Source organism: Trichophyton verrucosum (genome assembly GCF_000151505.1).
Source record: "Trichophyton verrucosum HKI 0517 chromosome Unknown contig00310_1.f1.exp, whole genome shotgun sequence".
Taxonomy (NCBI): Eukaryota; Fungi; Ascomycota; class Eurotiomycetes; order Onygenales; family Arthrodermataceae; genus Trichophyton; species Trichophyton verrucosum.
The window spans coordinates 7,999-30,230 of NW_003315439.1; the positions used below are offsets into that span (position 1 = coordinate 7,999).

General features: G+C 49.0%; 6 protein-coding genes across 6 annotated transcripts; 3 read left to right on the forward strand and 3 right to left on the reverse strand.

Moving 5' to 3' along the window:
- Positions 1-532: 532 nt before the first annotated feature.
- TRV_03868 (uncharacterized protein) lies at positions 533-4,713 on the reverse strand (the record flags this gene model as incomplete). The annotated part of the gene is made up of 2 exons (XM_003021961.1): positions 533-3,371; positions 3,458-4,713. 2 exons carry the CDS (start codon positions 4,711-4,713, stop codon positions 533-535), a joined length of 4,095 nt encoding a protein of 1,364 aa, XP_003022007.1.
- Positions 4,714-4,841: 128 nt separating this feature from the next.
- Positions 4,842-5,848, forward strand: TRV_03869 (uncharacterized protein; the record flags this gene model as incomplete). Its single annotated transcript, XM_003021962.1, has 2 exons — positions 4,842-5,417; positions 5,450-5,848. The coding sequence occupies 2 exons, from the start codon at positions 4,842-4,844 to the stop codon at positions 5,846-5,848; spliced, it is 975 nt and encodes a 324-aa protein (XP_003022008.1).
- Positions 5,849-11,550: 5,702 nt separating this feature from the next.
- On the reverse strand, positions 11,551-13,044 carry TRV_03870 (uncharacterized protein; the record flags this gene model as incomplete). The annotated part of the gene is made up of 1 exon (XM_003021963.1): positions 11,551-13,044. One exon carries the CDS (start codon positions 13,042-13,044, stop codon positions 11,551-11,553), a length of 1,494 nt encoding a protein of 497 aa, XP_003022009.1.
- Positions 13,045-13,238: 194 nt separating this feature from the next.
- Positions 13,239-14,037, reverse strand: TRV_03871 (uncharacterized protein; the record flags this gene model as incomplete). Its single annotated transcript, XM_003021964.1, has 3 exons — positions 13,239-13,421; positions 13,484-13,708; positions 13,780-14,037. The coding sequence occupies 3 exons, from the start codon at positions 14,035-14,037 to the stop codon at positions 13,239-13,241; spliced, it is 666 nt and encodes a 221-aa protein (XP_003022010.1).
- A 1,182-nt stretch (positions 14,038-15,219) lies between these two features.
- TRV_03872 (uncharacterized protein) lies at positions 15,220-17,750 on the forward strand (the record flags this gene model as incomplete). Its single annotated transcript, XM_003021965.1, has 3 exons — positions 15,220-15,499; positions 15,556-16,083; positions 16,138-17,750. The coding sequence occupies 3 exons, from the start codon at positions 15,220-15,222 to the stop codon at positions 17,748-17,750; spliced, it is 2,421 nt and encodes an 806-aa protein (XP_003022011.1).
- Positions 17,751-20,410: 2,660 nt separating this feature from the next.
- On the forward strand, positions 20,411-22,017 carry TRV_03873 (uncharacterized protein; the record flags this gene model as incomplete). Its single annotated transcript, XM_003021966.1, has 5 exons — positions 20,411-20,551; positions 20,626-20,994; positions 21,062-21,121; positions 21,176-21,844; positions 21,913-22,017. 5 exons carry the CDS (start codon positions 20,411-20,413, stop codon positions 22,015-22,017), a joined length of 1,344 nt encoding a protein of 447 aa, XP_003022012.1.
- Positions 22,018-22,232: the final 215 nt, after the last annotated feature.

A 22,232-nucleotide genomic window follows, 5' to 3' on the forward strand; every position in this document is an offset into this window, starting at 1 on the left:
CTACAATGATGTAAATGGAAAAAAGAGAAAAAAGGCAGAAAGAAGAGAATCAAACAGATGTAGAAAAGTATGCAGGAGATGCTCATTCCCGATGAAAATGTATCCGAGAGCTGGGGGGCAGGGGCGATGACATTGACCAAATGCACTCATGCAGAAGAAAGGTAAGGAAGGGGGCTGGTTGGTCGGTGTATGTACTGGAGCTCATGTTCATATCATTCCGGTCAATCCAGGACAGGTTTTGGCTCGAAAAGGGTTTCGTTCGAAGCGTATGAGTATGTTTCATCAAGTAGAAAGGAAAGAAGAAGAAAAAGGGGGAAATAAAATTAGGGGTATCGAGTTGAAGTGAAATGGTGAAAAAAGGGGGGGCTGCTGGCAATGTAAAGATTCAAGCCCTGTCAGGGGCATGCAGAATGGGGAATGAATAGAAAAGAAGTCTATGAGTGTCGGGGGGAAAAGAGGTGTAAAAAAAAAGGGGTTGCTCATGGCGGGAGATGTTCAACAATGTCATGCCGTGAGCTTTTTTGCTTTTCGTCTAAAGGAGGTTGATATCGGGAAGATTCCAATCTAGCTGTGGTGGAATGTTGGAAGACCCAAGTAGGTCGGAGTTCTTTTGCGTTTCTCTCTTGCTTGTGCTTCTGGCAGTTAGCATGCCACGTAGCGATGGTGTCCGTGTCGTACCGAATTTCCGCCCGTTGACCAGAGCCCTGTCCATTGTCATGCTGGTGTTGGTTTTGATACTGACGCTGCTGGTGGAGTTGCTGCTACGTACGCTGCTGGTTGGACGCAGGAGAGCCGGCCGAGGCTGGGTGGACACAGGTACCGCGAGCTCGTCGGTTTGGATATGTGACTGGGACGAAAAACCTGAGCCCGGAAGGACGCGGTCAATAAGTGCGCTCTGCTTCGAACAAGGCTGTGAAAACGACCAGTCCAAGTTGAAATCTACAGCGCCAATGTCGTCCTTTGACGTGTCCGTGTCTTCGATAATATAATTGTTGGCAGTCTTGAAGCTTGCGGACCTGCTAAGGGCTGATGCGTCGCTAGACGGCGTCTCAGCTGCAACAGATGTGCCATCTCGCTGGCTCATGTCTTCGACAGGCGCGAGGGAGAGCTGGTTGAGGAATGTGGCCAAGCTGGCTGCGGTGGCCGGTCGTCCCTCGCTTTTGGTGTCATCGTCACCAACAGCCTGGTCAACATAGCCGTGCAGCATGTTGTAGTTCCGGTAGAGATAGCGTTGGAGACGAGCTTCCTGGATATTCCACTTATTTTGTAGCGCTTCAATAGCGAATTTGATCTCTGGCCGGGTGAACTGGGGTACGGTTGCAGACGCTACCATGCCGGGTTGTACACAATTCATAGCTCCGAGAGTGGCAGATGATGCGCGACGAACACCAGGGGAGGCTCCCCCTTGTGATACCGAAGGGTGCGACTTGACCAACTTATTGCCGCCACTGTTGCTGCTACCGCTGCTACTGTAAGAGCCTGAGAATGCCGCACGCACAGATCGACGAATCGAAGATGCAGTAGAGAGACTCGACCGGAGCCCAGTTTCTTTCACGTCGGCTTCCATTTCCCGTTGGACTCGTGCAAGAGATCGTTTGCAGTCGCTTGCCATTGACGGAACGTGTAACAGGGTCTTATTCTTCTGTATAGCATTGACTATAATGGTGAATGCCTGCAGGTTGATCTCGTTGTTTTCACAATGTATCTCAACCAACGAATTATTCTCTTCGATTACAGACGCAAGTGTGTTTGCCCCCTGAACACCTAGCTTCTGGTGCTCAATCTTCAGTACCTTCAGGGTATTGTTCTTCTTTAATCCCGTCAGGGCAAGATTCAATCCAATTCCAAACCTGCTTACGTCAAGATGAGCCTGTTCGCTGCTGATGTCAAGTTCTTGGATGGCGGAGTTTTGCTCAAACATTCTCTGGAGGGCCTTGGAGGTCTCCGCACCGGCATCGTGAGGGATAGAGAGCCTAGAGATGTCAAGATACCGCAAGGTATTGTTCTGAACAAGCGCCTCCACCAAATGCCTGAAGTCCTCATCACGCTGAAACTCTATGCTTCTCATCGTGAGATGAGTTGGGGTCCGGTTCTGCGATATTGAAGCGAACATAAGGTCGCAGTCAATGGCCAGCCGGTTGTCGTTTACATGCAAGTGTATATCGCGAGGCTTTAATTCCTCATCAACCATGAAATACAGCAACGTAGCGACATCCCCCCCAGTAATTCCACATTGGTTCAGGTGCAGCTCACGAAGGTTCTTGGATTCCGGGCTAGCAAGGTACATTGCAATCGACTCCACCGTCTGCTCGTTGACCGTAGTATTGTTCAGACATAGTTCCTCCAGTTCCCAGTTCAGCAATGTCTCAGCCGAAAGGAGAGGTTCACTCTTTGAGGTCCGCAAAACCTGAGAAAGCTCAAGCTTCCGGATATTTCTCAGGCAGCCAGCCTGCTGTTGGAACTGGTCTGGACTCAGTCGCCCAACAATATTCGAAATCTGTAAGCATTTGAGGGTGTCCTTCTGGATTCGGAGGGTGGACAAAATCAGGTTCAGATCATGGACCTGCAAGCCACAGTTGTTCGCTTCAAAGGCTCGGAGTGCCGAAGCCTTCTGAGACGCTGCATCGACAAGATAATCCAGATCCGAGTCGCCAAGCTCTATTCCATTGAGAGCAAGCCAGTCTACCCGGGTTAGGTTGCGTCGGCACAGGGGGAAGACGGCCTCTGGAATACCACATCCAGGGTCGCGCTCACCCCCAGCCGCCTTTGCGGAGCGGGTCAAGCAGTATGAGAAGTCCATGCGCTGTAACGTTCTGCTCTTGAGAGCTAGGGCCCGTACCTCCTGGGTTAGCGAGGCAATTTCCTCTTGTCCGGGGATATGTACCGCCACATTCGATCTAGTGCGCATGGCGTCAAAATCCGGTCCGTAAGGGTCGCGCATTTGTTGAAGGATATCCAGGTTGACGCGCGCAAATGAGATAGTGGCGAATGATTCGTTATATCGTAGCGCACGGAAAACGGCAAGTAGTTCCAGAAGCAGATATCCTCCTCCATCTGGGCAACCTTCCCGCGGGAGTAGTTGAAATGCTGGCGCATCTTCACAGTGGTAGTCTACCATGTAGCGGATCTTCGAGGTATCGACATCGTATGCGGCGCAATAAGCAATAAGAGTCCGGTCAAAGCATCCATAGTCCTCCTCGAAAGTAAGTGGCGGCATTACCCGAGCCTGGACGTGAGGGGGCACATTAAAGGCAAAAGGTTGATGTATCCATCCAGGCCTTAGGTACTCTGCTCGTTGTCTCAGGAATAGTGCAATCTCGCCTGAGTAGCTTGAAGATAGATTGACTATTGACGGGCTTTTAAAAGGTATCCTAGAGGAACATTTAGCCTAGCTTTGAAAAGGCGGGAAAGCGAGTATGATAGTAGTAGATGCTTTGTAACAAGTAGGTATACTTACCTGAAAATCAATTGAAAGGTATCGTCGCTGGCTTGCACTGAGATAGAGGATAGAGCCATTATTCCTAGACACGCATCTAAATCCAGCTCAACCAATGATGCCATAGAAGCTCTATTGGATGATTTGGTGTTGGTAGGTAAGATATGAATTTTATGGACTCCAATGGCAAGGAGACAGGTGTTTGACGCGAGTTTTGTAATATCGTCTGTTGACGCGCGGTTACCTTGCTTGGTGGACATCCGGTGGACGACTCTATATAGTCCAAAGCAACCTGGATCGTAATCTCTCTCCTGCTCCAAGACGTTCGTGACATAGTTGATCGTGTCATCGTCAAAAACGGGTGGCTCAATTGATATGGCAGTCTCTGCGGCTGCCCGAATGCCCATCAGCCATAGTTGTGCTTCCTGCGGGTCAGCAAACTGGATGTGGATAGCCGAGCCTCGGGGGTTCTTCTCGTCTACGTAGCACACTTCGACTGAGAAATACGGTTTCCCGTCATCCAGCCGGTGGACAGCTATGATGTTGTTCAGGGCAATGCCTATCCCGCCCTCTCCGCCACCTCCAAGTGCCGCTGCTCCTCCTGTGAGCTGGTTTTCGTGTAGAGATGCAAGAGAGACCATGGAAAGCCGGTTTGACGCTGCTGCTGCGCCAGCACTCCGGCCCCAGGACGACGGTATAGAAGGGAAGACTTCGGCTGCCTTGCTCTGGCTCTTGAAACGGACGAGGTGAGACTCGGTCAGGACGAGATAATGGCTTCTCTTCCGCCACATTGCCCCTGCAGTCTGCACTTCGCCGTGATGCAGAACCTTTATGCCAAAACTCCGGTTTACCAGTGGCGGGTTGTTGTTGTTGTTGTTGTTAATGTTGCTGTTGTGGTGCTGCAGCTGCTGCAGCTTGTGGACGCGGGAATTGCCAGCTTCCCGCATGATGGGGAGGTCATCTTCGTTGCTGGACGTCGACCTGGATCTCGTCCTGGTCGAATTCTGGTCGTCATCCATGGACTTGAGGGATCTCAGAGAGCCAAAGACAGAGCTCCGGCCCAGAGTGCGGCTGACAGACTTTGCCCGCGAGCGAATATTGGGTTCGGTGGCAGAGTGCGGCAGCGTGAAGTTTGGCAGGCTGAGCTCGTCCTCCTGGAAGGGCAGCGAGGGTGAATAGGACAGAGGCCTCGCCGTGGCCTTTGACAATCTCTGCCTGGTGCCTGTCGTGGTAGCTGTAGCGGTGGTGGTTGTGGTGGTCATTGTGGCCGTCTTCATCTCGCCGGCGCTGCTGGTTGGACGCGGCCTGACAAACGCCAGGCTCCGCAGCGAGGATCTGCTTCCCGAGCGTGTTTTCCTGTTTCGAAGCTTCTCGTCCTCCTTACTGCTGCTGCTGGCCCATGACAATGGCTGCTGCTGCTGCTGCTGCTGCTGCTGCTGCTGCTGCCAGCGGCGGTGGTGTTGGTGGTTGTGGTTGTGGTCGTGGTGGTCGTGGTCGAGGTAGTGAGGTGGAGGCCGGCCGTCGAGATGTCGCAGGTGGCTGTCGTCCTGGTCGAGGGCTCCGGCCGCAGAATCCAGCACATCCGCTTGTCCGCGACGCTCGCCGTAATATCGAGCCAGCGTTAATGCATCGCAAGAGGCCCGGTCTCCGGCGCGCAGCAGTCGAGAGCTGGCGACGGGTGAGGCGGACTCCAGAGACAATAGCCCAGTGGACCCAAACACGCCAAAACTCTTCCTTCTTTGCTTCTTCGACCGTTCAGCCATGGCGCCGCGACGCTGCTGCAGCTCTGCTTCTTCGACGACGAGGCCAACCCAGCGCGGGTTTCAAGGAAAAGAAAAAAAGAAAAGGAATAGCTGGAGGAAAAAGAAAGCAGCCAGAGAGGCAACGGGAGGGAAACAGGCGACGATGCGAGCGAGCGAGAGACGAAGAGGCAGAGGAAAAAGAAACGCCGGGGATGAGGCCTGCTGAAATCGATCTTCTCGTATGATACAGCCGGCGGAGCTTTTGTTTTAGCAGCAGCTCATCGCTGAGAGCCTGAGACGGCGAGCAGGAGGCGGTTTCTGCGTCTGCGTCTGCGTCTTCTGCTGCCTCTCGCGGGCCTCGAAACACGATCTGGACAGCTCTCGTCCTCCTCCTCTGTCTCTCAGGCGGCCGGTTTTTCTCTCGAGCTTCGGACGGGATGCAGGATCAACAGATCAACAGGTCTACAGAAGGTACAAGCATTGCGGTGAAATCAGCCACCTCATCCGCTACTGCTATGTACCTGGACAGGGAAAGCGTTCGCTGTTTGAGAGATATCTCAACGTGAAGCCCACGGAGATAGGATATTATACGAAACCCCTGCAGGTAGACAAGGGGGCAGACAAACACGACACAACACACACACACGCAGAGAGAGAGAAAGACGAATGAGACCGTGAAGAGGCTTAAAAAAAGAACGGGGGGAAGAAGAGACAGAAAAGACGCAAAAAAGGAAAACGGGACAAGAGAAAAAAAGAGAGACGGAGAGACGAGGATGATTGCTATATTGATGAAGATGAAGCCGCCAACGGGGCATGTCTCAAGCTCCATCCACGCACCGGTTCAGCCACTCCGGCTTCAAGATTTGGAAAAGAAAAAAGTGAAAAAAAAAAAAAAAAACTACAAAATACAAACTCCGTACCAGCAAGCTACCGGGTTAAGAGGTGACTTGACAGAGGACTCCACCGGGCATGCCTTGGTGCTGCTGGGAGCGAGCAATAATAATACTATTCAACCCGGACATGTACCCGAACGGAGGAAGTCAGTCTCCTGCCAGCGCAAGCAAGCGAGCTCCCAACCAGAGGGACCATCAGAAAACGACATGACAAGCAGAGCATCAGCAACCAATCCAGGAGGCGAGGCCTTCCAGATGCAAGTTGAGATCTCGGGAACTTACGGCCAAGGCCCCAATTTCATGCATGCCATCCCAGAAGTCTGTTCGGGACAACAAATCCGCGATCTCACTCCGATCCATCTAAAAAAGTGACCGTCCGCTAACTAACTAGTTAGCTAACGGACTAGCTAGTTTAGCTTGGAAAGGGGAATTGAGTTTGATCTCCTCCGTCCGTGGGCTGGCGCGGATGCATCGGTATTGTAAGTATATGTATCTGGCCTGGCTACTTTGCCGGCGGTATCCCTACGTCGTCTGCGTGAAAAAAAAGGAGGTCAAAACACTACAGCCAGATACGAAGATGCTCTGCAGAGTACGGAGTATTTGCCTCAATGATGACAAGACAGACACCACCCGTATTTTGACAGCTATCCAGCAAGGCAGCATCCAAACTTGATCTCACAGTCAAGTTCGTGAGCTTGGGACGAAGCGGGTCTACTACACATCATAGCCAGAGAAGAAAAGAAAAAGGAGGTCCTCAATGTGGAGCCACATGATGTCAATTGTACCCTCTGCAGCATCCCTGCAACTCGCTGGCCCTTGGGAACTCCAAGTCGCACAGAACAGGAGCGTGTCATTCGTGCTAGGATGGCCCCTGTGCATTGGTACGTCGTTTTCTGTCAGAAGAAACAATATCTGGCCTGCTGTCGAGAAACGCCAGGACGTTTGGGTGGTGCTGCCAACTTCGTTTAGGCACATGGCTGGTTCACTTCGAAAGCCCCAATGCTTAAACCTCCGTCGTTACTCATATTACGGCAAACCGCAGAATCGGACTCCCCTCCCTATCGGACATGATCGGTTTATGCCACGGAGGTTCCACGGGAAGCTCCGTCCTGAGTTTTTCCAAGCAACAAGCTCCCTCTTACTTAAAACTCAAGCATGAAAATCGAAATCCAAAATAATATCGCTGGCTTTTGGGCAACCTTAAAACTGGCCAGGGTCCCCAGTTTTTAAAGGTTACTGCTTTTTCCAGCCAGCATAGAGTTATACTATCAGCGTACATTGGTACATGCACACGTATAACTTCTGTGCCACAAAAACACAGGTGGTTGCAGTGAGGGGGAAGTTATCCCGTTTTTCCATCAGGAGAAAGAAGAAAAATGGCCAATTTCCTCGAATCACAAACAACTGCGATGAGATCAATACGATACTAGCGGCTCACCCCAAGCAGCACTTTTGTCTCTTGGCCGCAATCGTGGCAAATTGGAACTCGCCAATCCCCCTTTTTTTGTATATATTAAGGGAGATTCTTGAAAGAAGCAACCAGAAGTTAGGCGGGATCGGGGCTAAAAATTGCCTCGATAACTTAACACTGTTGAACGGAGTGCCATGGCGGCTCTAGCTGTCCTCTCTTCCGGAAGATTGCAACCTAGCAGGCGGGAAAGGGGAAGACGAGAGTTGGAAATTTTGTGATAAGGTCGGTCGAGTGCCTTCGTCAGTAGTAGCTTGCAGATGGAGGCGTTTTTATTTCTCCTAAGGCACCATCAGCATCGAGATGGAACCCTTTCTGCTTCACAAAACATCTGCCTCGTCCCCAAGGATAAATTAAGTAAGTTGTTTCTGTGGATAGGGCTGAAGTCGGCTCTGTCCCCGAGGCCCTGGGGTTTCGCCGCTGAGGATACGCATCTTCACCCAGCCTGTATACCTCCAGCTCCTGAGATTACAGGTTCTGTCTGGTGACAGAGATTGCCGACATTATATTTGACGATTTGTGGGGTTAAATTGGCCTGTGGGGATTTTTGCTCCTCTTTCACCCCCTGGCAATAGCTGCGATCCTTGACTGATATTACCGAATCGCCTGAAGATGGAAAAGCTTGTCATCCCAGCAGCAATTTCGCGAAGCAAGCATGCTTCCTGGAAAGAAAGATGGGGTAAGAAGGCCTATTGGGATCTCTCGCTATGATTTCACAGAAGAAGAAGGGAATTTTCTCGTACTTTCTTTCCTCGGGGGCCGTGGAAATGAAGGCGAAAAATAAGCTGGTTGGCAGTGAAATTAACAAGGGTTCACTCATATCGACAGGGGGAGCAGATGGAGCAGCAGCAAGGGCGCGCGTCTTGACCGTCCTTTTTGGGCCAAAGCTGAACTGTCACACTTGATCCATATAGTTGGCCATGTTGATGAAGCGGGTGAGGTGATCGGATGGAGAAAATAGTCCTGAAAAGTCCATCAATTCCACATCACTATGGGCCACACAGTCCAGAAATGATGATTTGATAGGAGTCTTTTGCTTCGGAGTACGGAGTACACCAATCCCTCGATAAGTAGACCCTTTGAATGAGAATCATTTAGGTGAAGGGCTTTTCTGAGGAGAAAAAAAAAAAGCAAAGCAACTTCCTGCTTCTTCCCCCGGACATTGCATGAATGCCAACACTCGCAGAATGGAGTCGAAGATGGAAAACATAGCAGGGTGAAGCGAGCTCTTTGAACTAGCTCGGTCCCGAGACGGGAGAGAGGTGTTGGTGATCCTTTCGCGATGTGACCATCCTGCATGTCTCTCTTCAGAAGCTTTATGTCCAACATACATACATAGCCCGAAGTACCAAGGTAGTTCCGTCGTCAAAGTGCCGCCAATTGTGCTGGCACAGGTGATGCTCTCCAGGAGCCGCCCATGCACTTTCTCCGGGTTTCCTAGAAATTGGAAGTGATAGCGAGTAATGATGCTGCCGCTGAAGGAGCAATTCTACCGCCTGATAGCATCTACTCAGGGACTGCTCGATTGAGCTCACCTCCCTTGATTAATATATTGAAGTCCATATATATGATGAGATAAATGAAAGCGAACTAAAACTTGATACTAATTACGCGAATATCCGCGGCTTTCGGTGCAACTAGTAGCATAGTGCTACATGCGGATAAATCAATCCATGGTGAAGAACGCAAAGAAGGCATGAGGAATATAGAAAAGTCCTCATCCAATCTGTCCGGATCAGCCACCAGCAGGTTGGCCATAATGCTGGACACCGCTATCATCCGCTTTGTTAGATGTCCGGATTTGGCCATGGTGGTGGCTATCAACACATTTCCATCTTCGTGCATCAAAAGAGAGTATCCTATGGTTTCTAGGTCGGTCTGCAGTTCCAGGAATCACTGGTCTGCTTCTAGCACGTCCAGCTCTGGTGTATCAAATATTTCATCGATTTGCTATGACAGTTATTTTCTTCATCAGTCGCTTTTTGGGGGGCGCTGCGATTTGTGACACTACTCACCCCCTATTCAGAGATACCCGGCAGCATACTCGCCATATCACATTAATCAGATGACTGCGTGATACCCAGAACTCTAGCTACTTGCAGAGCCATGCTGTGCCCCCGATTATTCGTGAGTTGTTGTATGCTCCTTAGACGGTGAAGGAAGCTCTGAGTACTGCGCTCATTGTGGCCTCAGTCGCCCGATTGACGTTTTTCTTTAACAGAAGATCGTCTTGCTCGTCGCCCGACAAGACAGGAGCCGAGACGGGTAGAAAATAGCTCTCATCTAGCGATCTATCTTGAAGATTGTTGCCTTCACAGAAGTCTGCTTGCGTTTACGGCCGCGGTGTGGTCATGCTAACCCGTCCTGCCTGCTGCAATACCGTATGAGGGCGACAACATATATAAAGGGGTCAATCCGTCACAGGCACTATACATTCATTTGAGTGTTCATTCACCCGCATCCAAGTTATTACTGCAAGCTATAATCCAACTTATTCTGTGCGTGTGCTCCCTTCATTTCGTTTACCTCTACTTCTTCGTGACCTAACACAAAGATTTAGATATCAACCACATCACGATGAAGTTCATCAGCATCCTTTCAACCGGGCTCCTGGCTGCTATCTTGCCAGTCGTCATCGCTGGCCCAATGCCCATACAGGAAAATGCTGATATCCAGCAATCTCCCAACCAGCGTCATGCTCCCCTTCCAGGCGACCCTCGCCCCGAGTGTAGAGGAAGATGCAAGAGCAGGGCGGACTGCGCATCCGGCTGTGACTGCAACCCAATTCGCGGAAGCTGTGTTGGTTGGAAGGGCCCCTAGATCTTCGGAAATGTTTCCTGCAGGTACCCCTACATTTTCCCTGAGTACACCTAAGCAACTGTTCTGGATAATTATAGCGGCTAATCCGTGAGTTAGTGCAAGCTAGGAATCTTAGTTCATCTATAATTTGATGTCGGGTAACTATATAATTGGCAGTCAGATAGATGGATAGGCGGAATGGTGATTCACGCGCAGTACCTATAAATGAAGTAGGATGGTGTTTTGAATGATATCGCATCCTGTCAAAATTATGACTAGCCAACAATGATCTTTAGAAATATTATCAGTCAGTAGCGGTACTTATAAGAATAACCAATTTGAGGGAGTTTCAGAAATATAACACGCACGTCGCAGAAGGTTGTCGCGGAGATGTTGTCCTTTCAATTACAAGCAACTTGATTCATTACCTCTTCAAACTAGGGTTTATCATGTGGGATTTGATTTCTTTATATATGTTTCTCATGGAAGATCGATCGGCTTCGAGGCCTTTCAATTGTCGTAATTGGTGATACAATCGCAGCTTCACACAGGGGCACTTGCAGGCTATCTTGACATCAGCCTCAATACAATCAATTATAAACATATATATATATATATATACTATGTAGCGATTATGAAAACGCAGGAAGCCCGGCAAACCCCTCGGTCAGTCCTTCCTGTCTAATAGTAAGGCGCCCCATCAACCGAGCACCATGGATGCCTAAAACTCTGGATATATAGTACTTCTGACCTAGATACGGCCTGCTAGGCGCTCGGTGGGCGTCCACACTTGAAAAGAGAGCAACGGATAGGCACTTGGGAACGTGAAGCCTGGAAAAAGAGTCATACCGAGTTGAATTGTGCAATAGGAGGTTCCATTTCAGGGAGATAAAATGCTTTCTGGGTTATAATACCAAAATATTGAGATGGCCGCGAGGGCATAATGATAATAATAATACATATGTTTTCATATCATTCCACATGCCTGATCTATAAAGGGTTCATAAACGCCGTATATGCAGGGAGTAATGGTGGTATAGGGGAATCAGATGCAAAATATCAGCAACGGGAGAGTAGAACATAACACAAGTAGGCTCTTTGCTTCAGAAGAAGAAGGGAAAAGACTGAAGAAAGGAACCGAAGGTCTGCCAGTGTTGATAACAAATTAACTGAACTCAGAAAGGGGTATATACGGGAAATCGAGTATAGGGTCTAGCCTTGGTATTGAATAATTCCCTTTGCTTTCTCGATTTTATCCATCTCGTCTCTCCATTTCTGTCCCTCTTTACTGATCGCGTTCAATCTCTCTTTGAAGGCCGAGTTCGGCGCTTCTTCGTCCTCTAATGCTCCAAGGAACCTCGATCGCCGTTTCTTACATGCATTATACAGCGTCCATCCTCGTTCCTTACCAAAATGGGCAAGCTGATATTTCACAGTCCATGTGTCCTTGGCAGTGAACATGGTGGGCCTGTCCACTTCCTTGCCGTTGACAAAATTGCGAATTGATAGTGCCATGGCGAGTAAAGGCTTTTCAGGATCTATGTCATCCTCAGAGGCGGACTCTTTCGACTCTGGCTCTTGCTTGGTGGGATTGTCAGCTTCGCTAATCGAGGAATCCAGCTGCTGAGATTCAAGGAGCTCAGGGTAGAACACCCTCTTCTCGTAAGCCTGGATCTCATCGAGGTTTCTTTCCTGGATCTTCGTTATTTCATCTTCTGTCATGGGCTCCGCAAAAATGTACATAAATGGATTTTGCGTTTCTCGGGTATCAAAGTGAAACCTCAGCGACTGCTTAGGAAATGCCTCAGTAGCCACGTCTATGACTTTATTCCAGATGTTGAGACTGAGTTTGAACTCTGCATCGCCGAGGGCTGTATCCTCTTGACCATGGATACACTTGTCCATCTCGGGTAAGCTGATATACTGGAATCCAAATATTCGTTTGATATTATGGAAAGCAACAAATATCCCATCCATTCTGCCAATACGGACCTGAAGGTGATACTTCAAGAATGCAGATCGCATCATGTCGTAGTATTCGCGCTCAAAAGACTCAAAGTCTCCCAGGCGGGTTTTTATCTGATATCCCATAGCATTCCATGGCTCTCTTGCATCCATGCGAATTGAAACTACCGCACGGGTTTTCAGATCAAACATTCCAGTACCGGGAAGACGAGGATCATATGCATCAAGTTGGGATCTCATCAAGAAATCACCACAGGTTGAATAGTGGTACACCTCGGGAGGAGAGTCCTCTTTCAGTATCTTATCCGGGCTATTCCTCCGGTAGCGTTCGTACTGGTCTCTAGGTATGGTGAGCAATTTCTCCATGGACTTCCCTAATCCCATCAAAACATTGGAAGTGTCCCATTCTTTATCAGCGTCGACAGCATAGACCCCATCTCTGTACCGCAGAAAAACGACTGCTGGGAGCCGAGAAAGCTTTGTGTAGGTTTTCGAGGTGGCCGGGAAAGAGTTCGACAAATGAGATGTGTTGAGCTCTCGCCATTCGGATAGTAAGAAATGGAAGTGTGAAAGTACACCGGTCATGCTAGATGAAGATCCAATGTATTTTTTGCCGGCCGCAATTGCTTTGTCCTTGAGGACGGTATCCTTCGACGATGTAATGTAGTCGTTCAAGGCTTTGAAGTCGAACTCGGAAACGGGCATTATATCGCGAAGGTACGGGTCAAAGTTATAAACCATCGTCCTAGGATCCTGTAATTGATAAACTCCAGGGCTAGTCTAGGTTAGCTGAACGTATTGATGGAGGAGTAGAATACAGACATACTTGAATAATACCCTGTCCAATCCATACGATAGGGAGGGGACATCATCCGATTCAGTATTCAAAGCTAAACAGGAGAAGCAAAGGAAAACGTTAGATAAGAACATAAATACTAGAATGGAACCAACTCACGGAGTATCTCAATGTCCCCAAGAGTAACCTCGCTTGTGAGCTTTGGAGATGCAGACCTCACTGGAGCAAACTCATCTAGACCACCCTTGGCCGCTTTGCCAGACTTTGACTTTCCATTCTGTGCTGCGAGGTTGAGGGCCGCTATGACTTTGCTGGGCCGAAGCTAATGAGGCAGACGTAATCAGACGGGCCTAATGTAATGGGTAAAAATGGAGCCTCCCATACCTTTTTCAGTCGAAGTTTTGATTTTTGCTGAATTAGAATCATGTTCTTTATATTTTCATCCGAGGTGCCAGCCAGATTAGCCAGATTTTTGGCCTGCGCTGCAGCCTTTTTCTTCCGTGCCTTCGACTTTGATTTTCGGGTTTTGGCAGGTTTCGCTTCTACCTCCGGGGCAATTTGCGTATTCGCCGACTGCGTCAATGGTACATCTTTGCTAGATTTGCTTGCCTGGAGATTATACACAGGTCAGCTTGCCGGACGGTCAATTAAACGGTGTAATGTGATAGATAGCGACGTACCTTATTCGCATCCCCCTTCTCTTTCCCCTTCCCCTTCTTTTTACCACCGGAAGATTTCTCAGCTCCTGATCCTTCATTGCTTCCACCCTCATTCGGTTTTACTTCGATGCTGTTGGACTGGGAGGATGCGTCCGGTTGTATGGGGAGCGTGGCATGGTTGTGACGGCGTATAACGGTAGAGGAGGGTGTAATTCTTCTAGACAGACATGATTGACAAACGTAGGAGCATATTGGTCGTCTTATCGACCTAGACAGCATTGCAGTCAAGATTAAGCGCCGTATCTAGAGGAGGGTATTTTTCATCGACCAAAAAATAACGAGAACACTATATCCAACGGGGAAAAAGGCGCGTCACAGAGAGAAAAGTCACCGACAAGAAGAACCCATCCAAGAGCTATACAATATCAAAAGAAAAGGCAGAGAATTAAGAGAGCCGAAGCGTGGAGAAAGTCGAGATTTTGTTTTGCATTGAAGAAAAGCTCGAAAAAAAGTTCTGGAGAGCTTTGTGTTTGCACTGTTTGCACTCTCTGGCAAAGTCGATATAAAAAAGTAAAAAATAAAAATAAAAAATAAAATAAAAATAGAAATAGAAACGATTTGAGCGACGGCAAGATGAAGATAAATGCCCTTGTTTAATTGTAGTTTTTGACGACGAGATTGGACCCTATTTCGTCATATAATCTGTAAAATGGCAGTCTTGTCTGTAAATAACCAGCTTCACTAACTAGTTGTCAAAAGTTGCGTCTAACCAGCTGATGACTCGACAGCCCGGCCTTCCAGACAATATTATACCAGACTTCTCCGTTTCCAGCTATATCTGCCCACCTAGATACACCTTTCGTCCATCTCAATGCTGCTGAGTCTGCCGGCATAGACATTGGAAGTCGTCAAAAATAGTATCAAAAAGGAGCCGCAAACTTTGGTGGAACCCCAAACTCTAAAAAAACCTCGCGGAAAAACTTTGCAGCTTTCAAGGGGAAGAAACAAGTCGAAAATCGTCGCATTTCTTCATATCCAGTGCTAATAACCAGGTAAAAGACCTGATATCAGGGGATTTTTTATGGTCTGACTGGGACGAATTGTAAGTGTACGCTTCCATAATATGTTTTCGACCTGCTTTTCGCCTCCGTTTTCTGCGGTGTTACTCTGTGATAAGCCCCTCCATGCCCCGCGGTGTATTCGATCACCATGATATCAAGCGCCACGAGATGCTCTCAACGGTTGCTAGGGCTGTAATCCACATCCAGGATACATTACTAGTCCATTTGTTCATTCTTGAGCGAGTGAGAGGCTTGTTGCGTTGAAGGCGATTCCTCTAATAATTTGATACCCTCCGGCAGTGGGACTCCGCTAGCTATCCCGTCATAGCCCGCAATTGAGCTTCCGGCACCAGATATACTAACATATTCATAGCCGGTCTAAAACCTCGAATAGCCCAAGATGCTACAAGAAAAGCTTCGCGTCCTTGTCGTTGGCAGCGGTGGGCGTGAACATGCATATGCATGGAAGCTGAGTCATTCCCCCTCGGTAGAGAAGGTCTTCTGCGCCCCTGGAAATGGCGGTACAGATGGAGGAGCTTCCTCCAAAATGTCCAATATCTCCGTCAAAGGGGACGATTACCAGGGACTGGTAGTGTTCGCCAAAGAGAATGGGGTCAACCTTGTTGTTCCCGGTCCAGAAGCTCCCCTTGTTGATGGCATTCAGGGATACTTCCAGGCCGGTAAGTTATATTCTACAAATATTTTGGATCACGGCCGTAGCTGATATAGTTCCTAGTCGGCATTAGATGTTTTGGGCCTTCTAAGGCTGCTGCTCGTATGGAAGGGTCCAAAGCCTTCTCAAAAGACTTTATGAAGCGCCATAACATCCCAACAGCTCGATATGGAAACTTCACCGATTACAAGGCCGCCTGTCAGTATCTTGATTCTGTTGACCATGACGTTGTTATCAAGGCTAGCGGACTCGCCGCTGGTAAAGGTGTCATTATCCCCCAAAACAAGGAGGAGGCACTCAAGGCCCTCAAGGAAATTATGGTGGACCACCAGTTCGGAGATGCAGGCGATGAAGTTGTGATTGAGGAATATCTTGAGGGTGATGAGCTTAGTATTCTCACCTTCTCAGACGGTTACACCATCAGATCGTTGCCTCCTGCCCAGGACCACAAGAGGGTATTTGATGGTGACCAGGGTCCCAATACTGGTGGTATGGGATGCTACGCCCCCACCCGAATTGCCTCCAAGGCTGTTATCGAGGCTATTGATAGAACTATTGTCCTGCCTACTATTGACGGGATGAGGAAGGAAGGTATGGTAATATACCCCCCTCTGGTCGTTGAGATAGTCAACTAATGCCTTCTAGGCACACCGTTTGTTGGAATACTGTTTACCGGGTTAATGATGACCAAGAGCGGGCCTAAGGTATTGGAGTACAATGTCAGAGGAGGAGACCCAGAGACTCAAACGTTACTGCCACTTTTGAGTGATGACACTGATTTAGCTGAAGTCATGGTTGCCTGTACAGAACACTGGCTTGATGGAGTAACTCTCAAGGTAGAGTCTAAGTCGTCCGCCACTGTCATTGCTGTGGCTGAGGGCTACCCCGGGTCTTACGCAAAAGGTAGAGATATCACATTCGACAAGACTGCAGACAGTACCTTGATCTTCCACGCCGGTACCACGCTTGCAGACGGCAAGCTCAAGACCTCTGGCGGGCGAGTCATAGCTGCGACTGCAACAGCAGACACTCTTGAAGAAGCCGTAAAGGCGTCGTACTCCGGCATCTCCACAATTCACTTTGATGGCATGCATTATAGAAAGGACATTGCCCATCGCGCGTTTAAAACCTCATCAAAGACATCAAATACCCAAGAATCACTAACATACGCCTCAGCGGGTGTCTCCATTGATGCCGGCAATGAACTTGTCAACCAAATCAAGGCTAACGTGGCTCGAACTCGCCGGCCCGGATCTGACGCCATCATCGGTGGATTTGGAGGTGCATTCTCCTTATCATCATGCAAATCTGGCTTCCATGAATTCTCTCCAACTCTCATTGGAGCGATTGATGGAGTTGGCACCAAGCTTAAGATCGCCCATGAAATGGGCATTCACAACACAGTGGGCATTGACCTTGTCGCTATGAATGTCAATGACCTGGTGGTACAAGGTGCTGAGCCCCTTATGTTCCTCGACTGCTATAGCTGCGGGAAACTTGAGGTCGAAGTTGCGGCCGCATTTGTTGCTGGTGTTGCCGACGGATGTGTGGAATCCGGTTGTGCTCTAGTTGGAGGTGAGACTGCGGAGATGCCTGGTCTTTTTACCGACAACAGCTACGATGCTGCTGGAGCTGCTATTGGTGCTATCGACACCTCCAAAAATCGTCTACTTCCAGACACAGAGGGAATGAAGCCTGGTGACGTGCTTCTTGGTATCGGCAGCAGCGGGCCACATTCAAATGGTTTCTCACTCATCCGGAAGATTGTGGAGAAGTCGGGACTCTCTTATCACGACCCTGCACCGTTCAAAATGGGTAAAGAGTGCGCGAACTTGGGTACAGCCCTGCTCACCCCAACACGCATCTACGTCAAGCAGCTACTCGCTACTATAACCAAGTTCCCTCAGGGAGCAGTCAAGGGTATGGCACATATCACCGGCGGCGGCCTGGCCGAGAACATACCTCGTGTTCTGCCCAAGAACCTTCAGGCTGACATCGACATTTCCTCCTGGCCTCTACCCGACGTCTTCAAGTGGTTGAAAAAGACCGGCAACGTAACAGGGTCAGAGATGGCGAGGGCATTCAACAACGGTATTGGCATGGTCGTCGTGGTTGACGAGTCTCAATCCGCTGGTATCAAGAAGTATCTTGAAGAGCTCAATGAGACAGTCTATGTTATCGGAAAGTTGGCTGCTAAGGCCGATGGAGATGATAAGGGATGTGTGCTCCGGAATATGCAAACCTGGGACGACTGTTAGTTAACGAGATGAAAAGCGCTTGATTTCTTTTCTTTACTTTTTTTTTTCTTTGCTTTTATTTAAGATAAACCTGGGGATGAGCTTTTCATAGTTTCCACTTGGACTCCAGCGAATAACTAGGATCTTCCTCCAAGACGAAATAAAAAAAAAAACCAATTTGGAGAGGAACAGGTGTGGTAACTAAGAGTCGATCTCTCCTCTCCCGTGGCGGGTGGTCTAATAAGACATTTCCAGGCAGATGAACAGTCCCTGAGCGTCAACTGTCAAATATAACATGTTACAGGAGACAGGATGTTTCTTTCTGGCATCACAACATCCATCGTCTGATCGATCTTCTTCTTCCTCCTGCCCACCTGCAAGAAGGCTGAGCTTGTTCTAACAGGGGTTCAAGCGACCGTTGCTCAGTCATCTTACTGCCGCTGCAGAGTACTTATTAAGTCTTCAGCTAGATATAGCCGGCGCGCAGCAACTAGTTATAAAATCCGCTGCAGCATGATCCTCTTACAAGACGCAGGTCTAGGGATCTTGCGTCTATGAAGTCCTGTCTTAGACCTCGAAAATTTGTGTCTTCTGTGCGAGTATCGGCATACACGAATAGCCATTGAGTGATTGATGACAACAGGCATCACTGCTAATTTGGTTGGAATTACGGAGTACCCTCCTCTATAGTTATACCAAATACGCCTCTCACAAACCACCTCTGACACGGTCTTCAAGAGGCTTTAATTACACGAGCCTAACCTCTCGCTGGCCAGAATTTGAATCGCAGAGGACGGTCCCTCTCGCTTACTATTCGTCTCTTGGGGATGCCTGGCTTTAATTGAGCTGGATATATTATTAACATGCTACAATCGAGCGAGAGACTCCGAAGAACGAAACATATCAACTTCTTATTTCCTGCAGATCGTAATCCCTCAAATAATCCTCGGGCCATGGCAAGGATGTGCCCTCTTTGGATCTGCGAGGACAGACTGTCCAGCCTATCATGAATATTGGCTATACGAATTTGGTCAGCCAACGGTTGGCCGTTCAGCAGGCTTGGTGCCTGCTGTGTGGACTGAAGACGCGAGAGGGCCGGTCGTCTACAGCCTACCACAAGGCGTGCCTTTTATGTCCCTCGTCTTGAGGAAACGAGGGCGGGCTATATTTTATATCGATCCCTTCCTTCGGGCGAAAGGTGAAACGAAATGGGGATCGTCGATTTTATGCTCGTAACGCAGGCAGCCTCCCCTCAATCTAACTGACAGCCTACGGAGCACAGTCCATACATTTCTTTCCCTGGGGAAGAGAAATTGGACGTCCCCTGACAAAGACAAAGAGAGGTCCAAGACTCTCGTCTCGCGGGGAACAATGCTCTTTATTCCTATGCCCGACGCACCAGCGCTAGCGTTGCAGCATGGATGACGTTCACTGAGTATAAGCAGCAGCTTAGCGATAAATTGTCAACTTCGCACTGCATCATCCCTCAGAAGGAACCGTATTCCGCATACATATGACGAGTCGGTGTACGGCAGATGCAGGGCCCTGGGGGGACCTCGGCCACGCTGCGTCTGCCTATCTTTCGCGCTTGGCCCCCGAAAGTCCCTCTTGCGCCTTGCCCGACAGTGTACTTAGCCGGGGCAGTGTGCTCCTCCAGGCCAGGGGCGGCCCTGGGGCTTGTTCCTGCGGCAGGGGGCCCCTTCATCCAACCCAATTGCTTGGATGGTCCAACAGGCAAAGAGACAGCGTCATGCCCCGCCGGACGGCATGAGCGAGAGGGCAGACTCGACTGGGGTTTCTGGAAGTTCGAGGCTTATACGCCCAAACCCACAGGCCAGGCACACTGCATTGCACATCCAGAATGTTACTCTGGCGATGACTAGTCAATTAGTCGTCCTCTCTCAAGGCTAGCCGACCATGATATCCTGGGAACGGTGACGTACGCCTCTTCGGAACGGGTATGCTCGATGCTCTTGTCCCATTTATATCCGTCTCTGCAGCAAACTAGTCAACTATCGAGGAAAACCACACTCGCAGTAGACTGCTTCTTTGCTCGATTCCGCAATAATGGGATACGTTACGCCCACCGTTATTCACTTTTTTATGACAGGATGCACGGAGGATTGGAGTAATCAAATTTCACACTCTTCGGAGGACCCTTCGCTTGAAACCGATGAGGCATTGGGGCCCTGGCTCATCTATATTCCTTGACGCTTGATTGGCGCGCGAATTAACAGTTGACTACCCCATGTCTTCCATATCCACCCCATGGCGCAGATAACTCTGTGCCGGGTCTTACTAGAGTAGTAGAGTAATCAAGAGACTCTCCTCAATCCCCGTTGGGACGGGCGGGCGGACAGGCATAGATGAAGGCCCACTGTCATCCGCATGCATTTACGCATGGTTCGATAAGCAGACAGCGATGTAAGTATACGGCACTCTCGGTCTGAGCCGAGAGGGGTTTCATTCTTCCCCGTGGATATTCGACCATGTCCTCCGTTCCTCCAAGCCGGGAGCGTGATATAAATAATTGTGCCGGGAACCCTCTTTTCCTACTCTTGCTCTTGATCATGATCAAAGCATCCTGAGGACATCAGATCATTCCATCGGACAAGCAGGCCTTGATCTCCTTTCCACACTCCTTTTTTTCCTTTTAAAGTTTACATTTTCATTCCTTCAACATGCTATTCTCTGCTCTTACTCTAGGCCTGGCTTGCCTTGCTAACATTGGTGGTGTCTTTGCAAGACCAACCCCCAATGGTGACTCTTCCCGCCCTGTGCCAAACGGTGGCTATAAGACAGTTGGGTACTATGCTGATTGGGTACGTCAACATATATGGATACCAATGGAAACATTCTTCCTTTTGGCAATCATACTGACGGGTACAATTATCAGGACATCTATGGGCGCAACTTCCATCCGCAGAATCTAGAGGGAGACCAATGGACTCATATCCTTTACTCCTTTGCCGGCATATCCCCTGAGGGCGAGGTCTTCTTTAAGGACTCCTCCAACACTCAGAAAATCTACGATGGGGATAATCAAAGTCTTCAGGGCAACAATCTCTTCGGCTCCCTTAAACAGATGTACTTGATGAAGCAGAAGAACCGTCAGATGAAAACCCTTGTTTCCATTGGAGGATGGACCTACAAGGAATCATTCAGTGGACCTGCTAGCACCGATACTGGACGCCAGACCTTCGCCAAGTCAGCTGTCAAGATGCTTGCGGACTACGGTTTTGACGGCATTGACGTCGATTGGGAGGTAAACATCACTAACAAAATTAAAATCACTTTAAAGATTAGATATACTGACGAAAGAGCAAATATAGTACCCTGCAGATGAGAAGCAGGCTGGAGACTTTGTCATGCTCCTTGCCGAAGTTAGAAAGGTATGTTCTGAATGATAGACACGTCCATGTCCTCCTTGCTAACGGGTACTCAAGGCACTGGATGAGTACTCCAAGTCTATTGGAGATGGATACAAGTATCTCCTCACCGTCGCCTCCCCAGCTGGTATGTTTCTTGAAACTCTTAATTCGTATGTGGAAGGTCTAACAAAATCGCTTACAGGCGCCTCGCACTATAATGTCATGAAACTCGGTGAAATGGACAAATACCTCGACTTCTGGAACTTGATGTCCTATGACTACTCCGGTGGCTGGGATCAAACCTCTGGACACAGTGCCAACCTCTTCTCTTCTACTACTGACAAGACAGCTACCAAGTTCAATACCCAAGATGCCCTCCTTGCTTACTATAAGGCCGGTGTTAAGCCTGAGAAGATTGTTCTCGGAATGCCTCTTTATGGTCGTGCCTTTACCAGCACCGAGGAGAAGCCAGGTGCTTCATTCAGCGGTGTGGGCGAAGGTAGTTTCGAGAATGGTATCTGGGACTACAAGTCCCTCCCACAACCAGGCGCCAAGGTTGTAGAATGTGAGCAGGAAGTTGCCAGCTACAGCTATGACCCAGCCAAGAAGCTCTTCATCAGCTACGATACTCCTAAGATTGCTGGAATGAAGGCCAACTATCTCCGTCAAATGGGCCTCGGCGGCACCATGTGGTGGGAGACCAGTGGCGACAAGCCAAAGAGCGAAGGCAGTCTTGTTGAAACTGTACGTTCCACCCCTCTCTTTCCCATATTATACGGAAAAATCGATTACTAACATATGTGGTGAAACAGGTCATCGAGCGCCTTGGAGGCCGCGAGAAAATGGACAAGAGCCAGAACCAGCTCAACTACCCACAATCGCAATATGACAACATCAAAAACCAAATGAAAATGTAAAAAAGACCGCGAGTTCGGTCTGATAAAGCTCCTCTTGAGTCGAGCTCAGGCAGGCCCTTGATACAGTGATGGCATTTGCCCATACCTTACTGTCCCCCCCCATCATACCCTATACGGCCATACGATGATGATCCACCATTCTCTCCCCCCCTATACCATCTCTCTTAACGCTCTCATGGCCTTTTATTCTTCTTTTCTACTTCTCTACCTTCGTT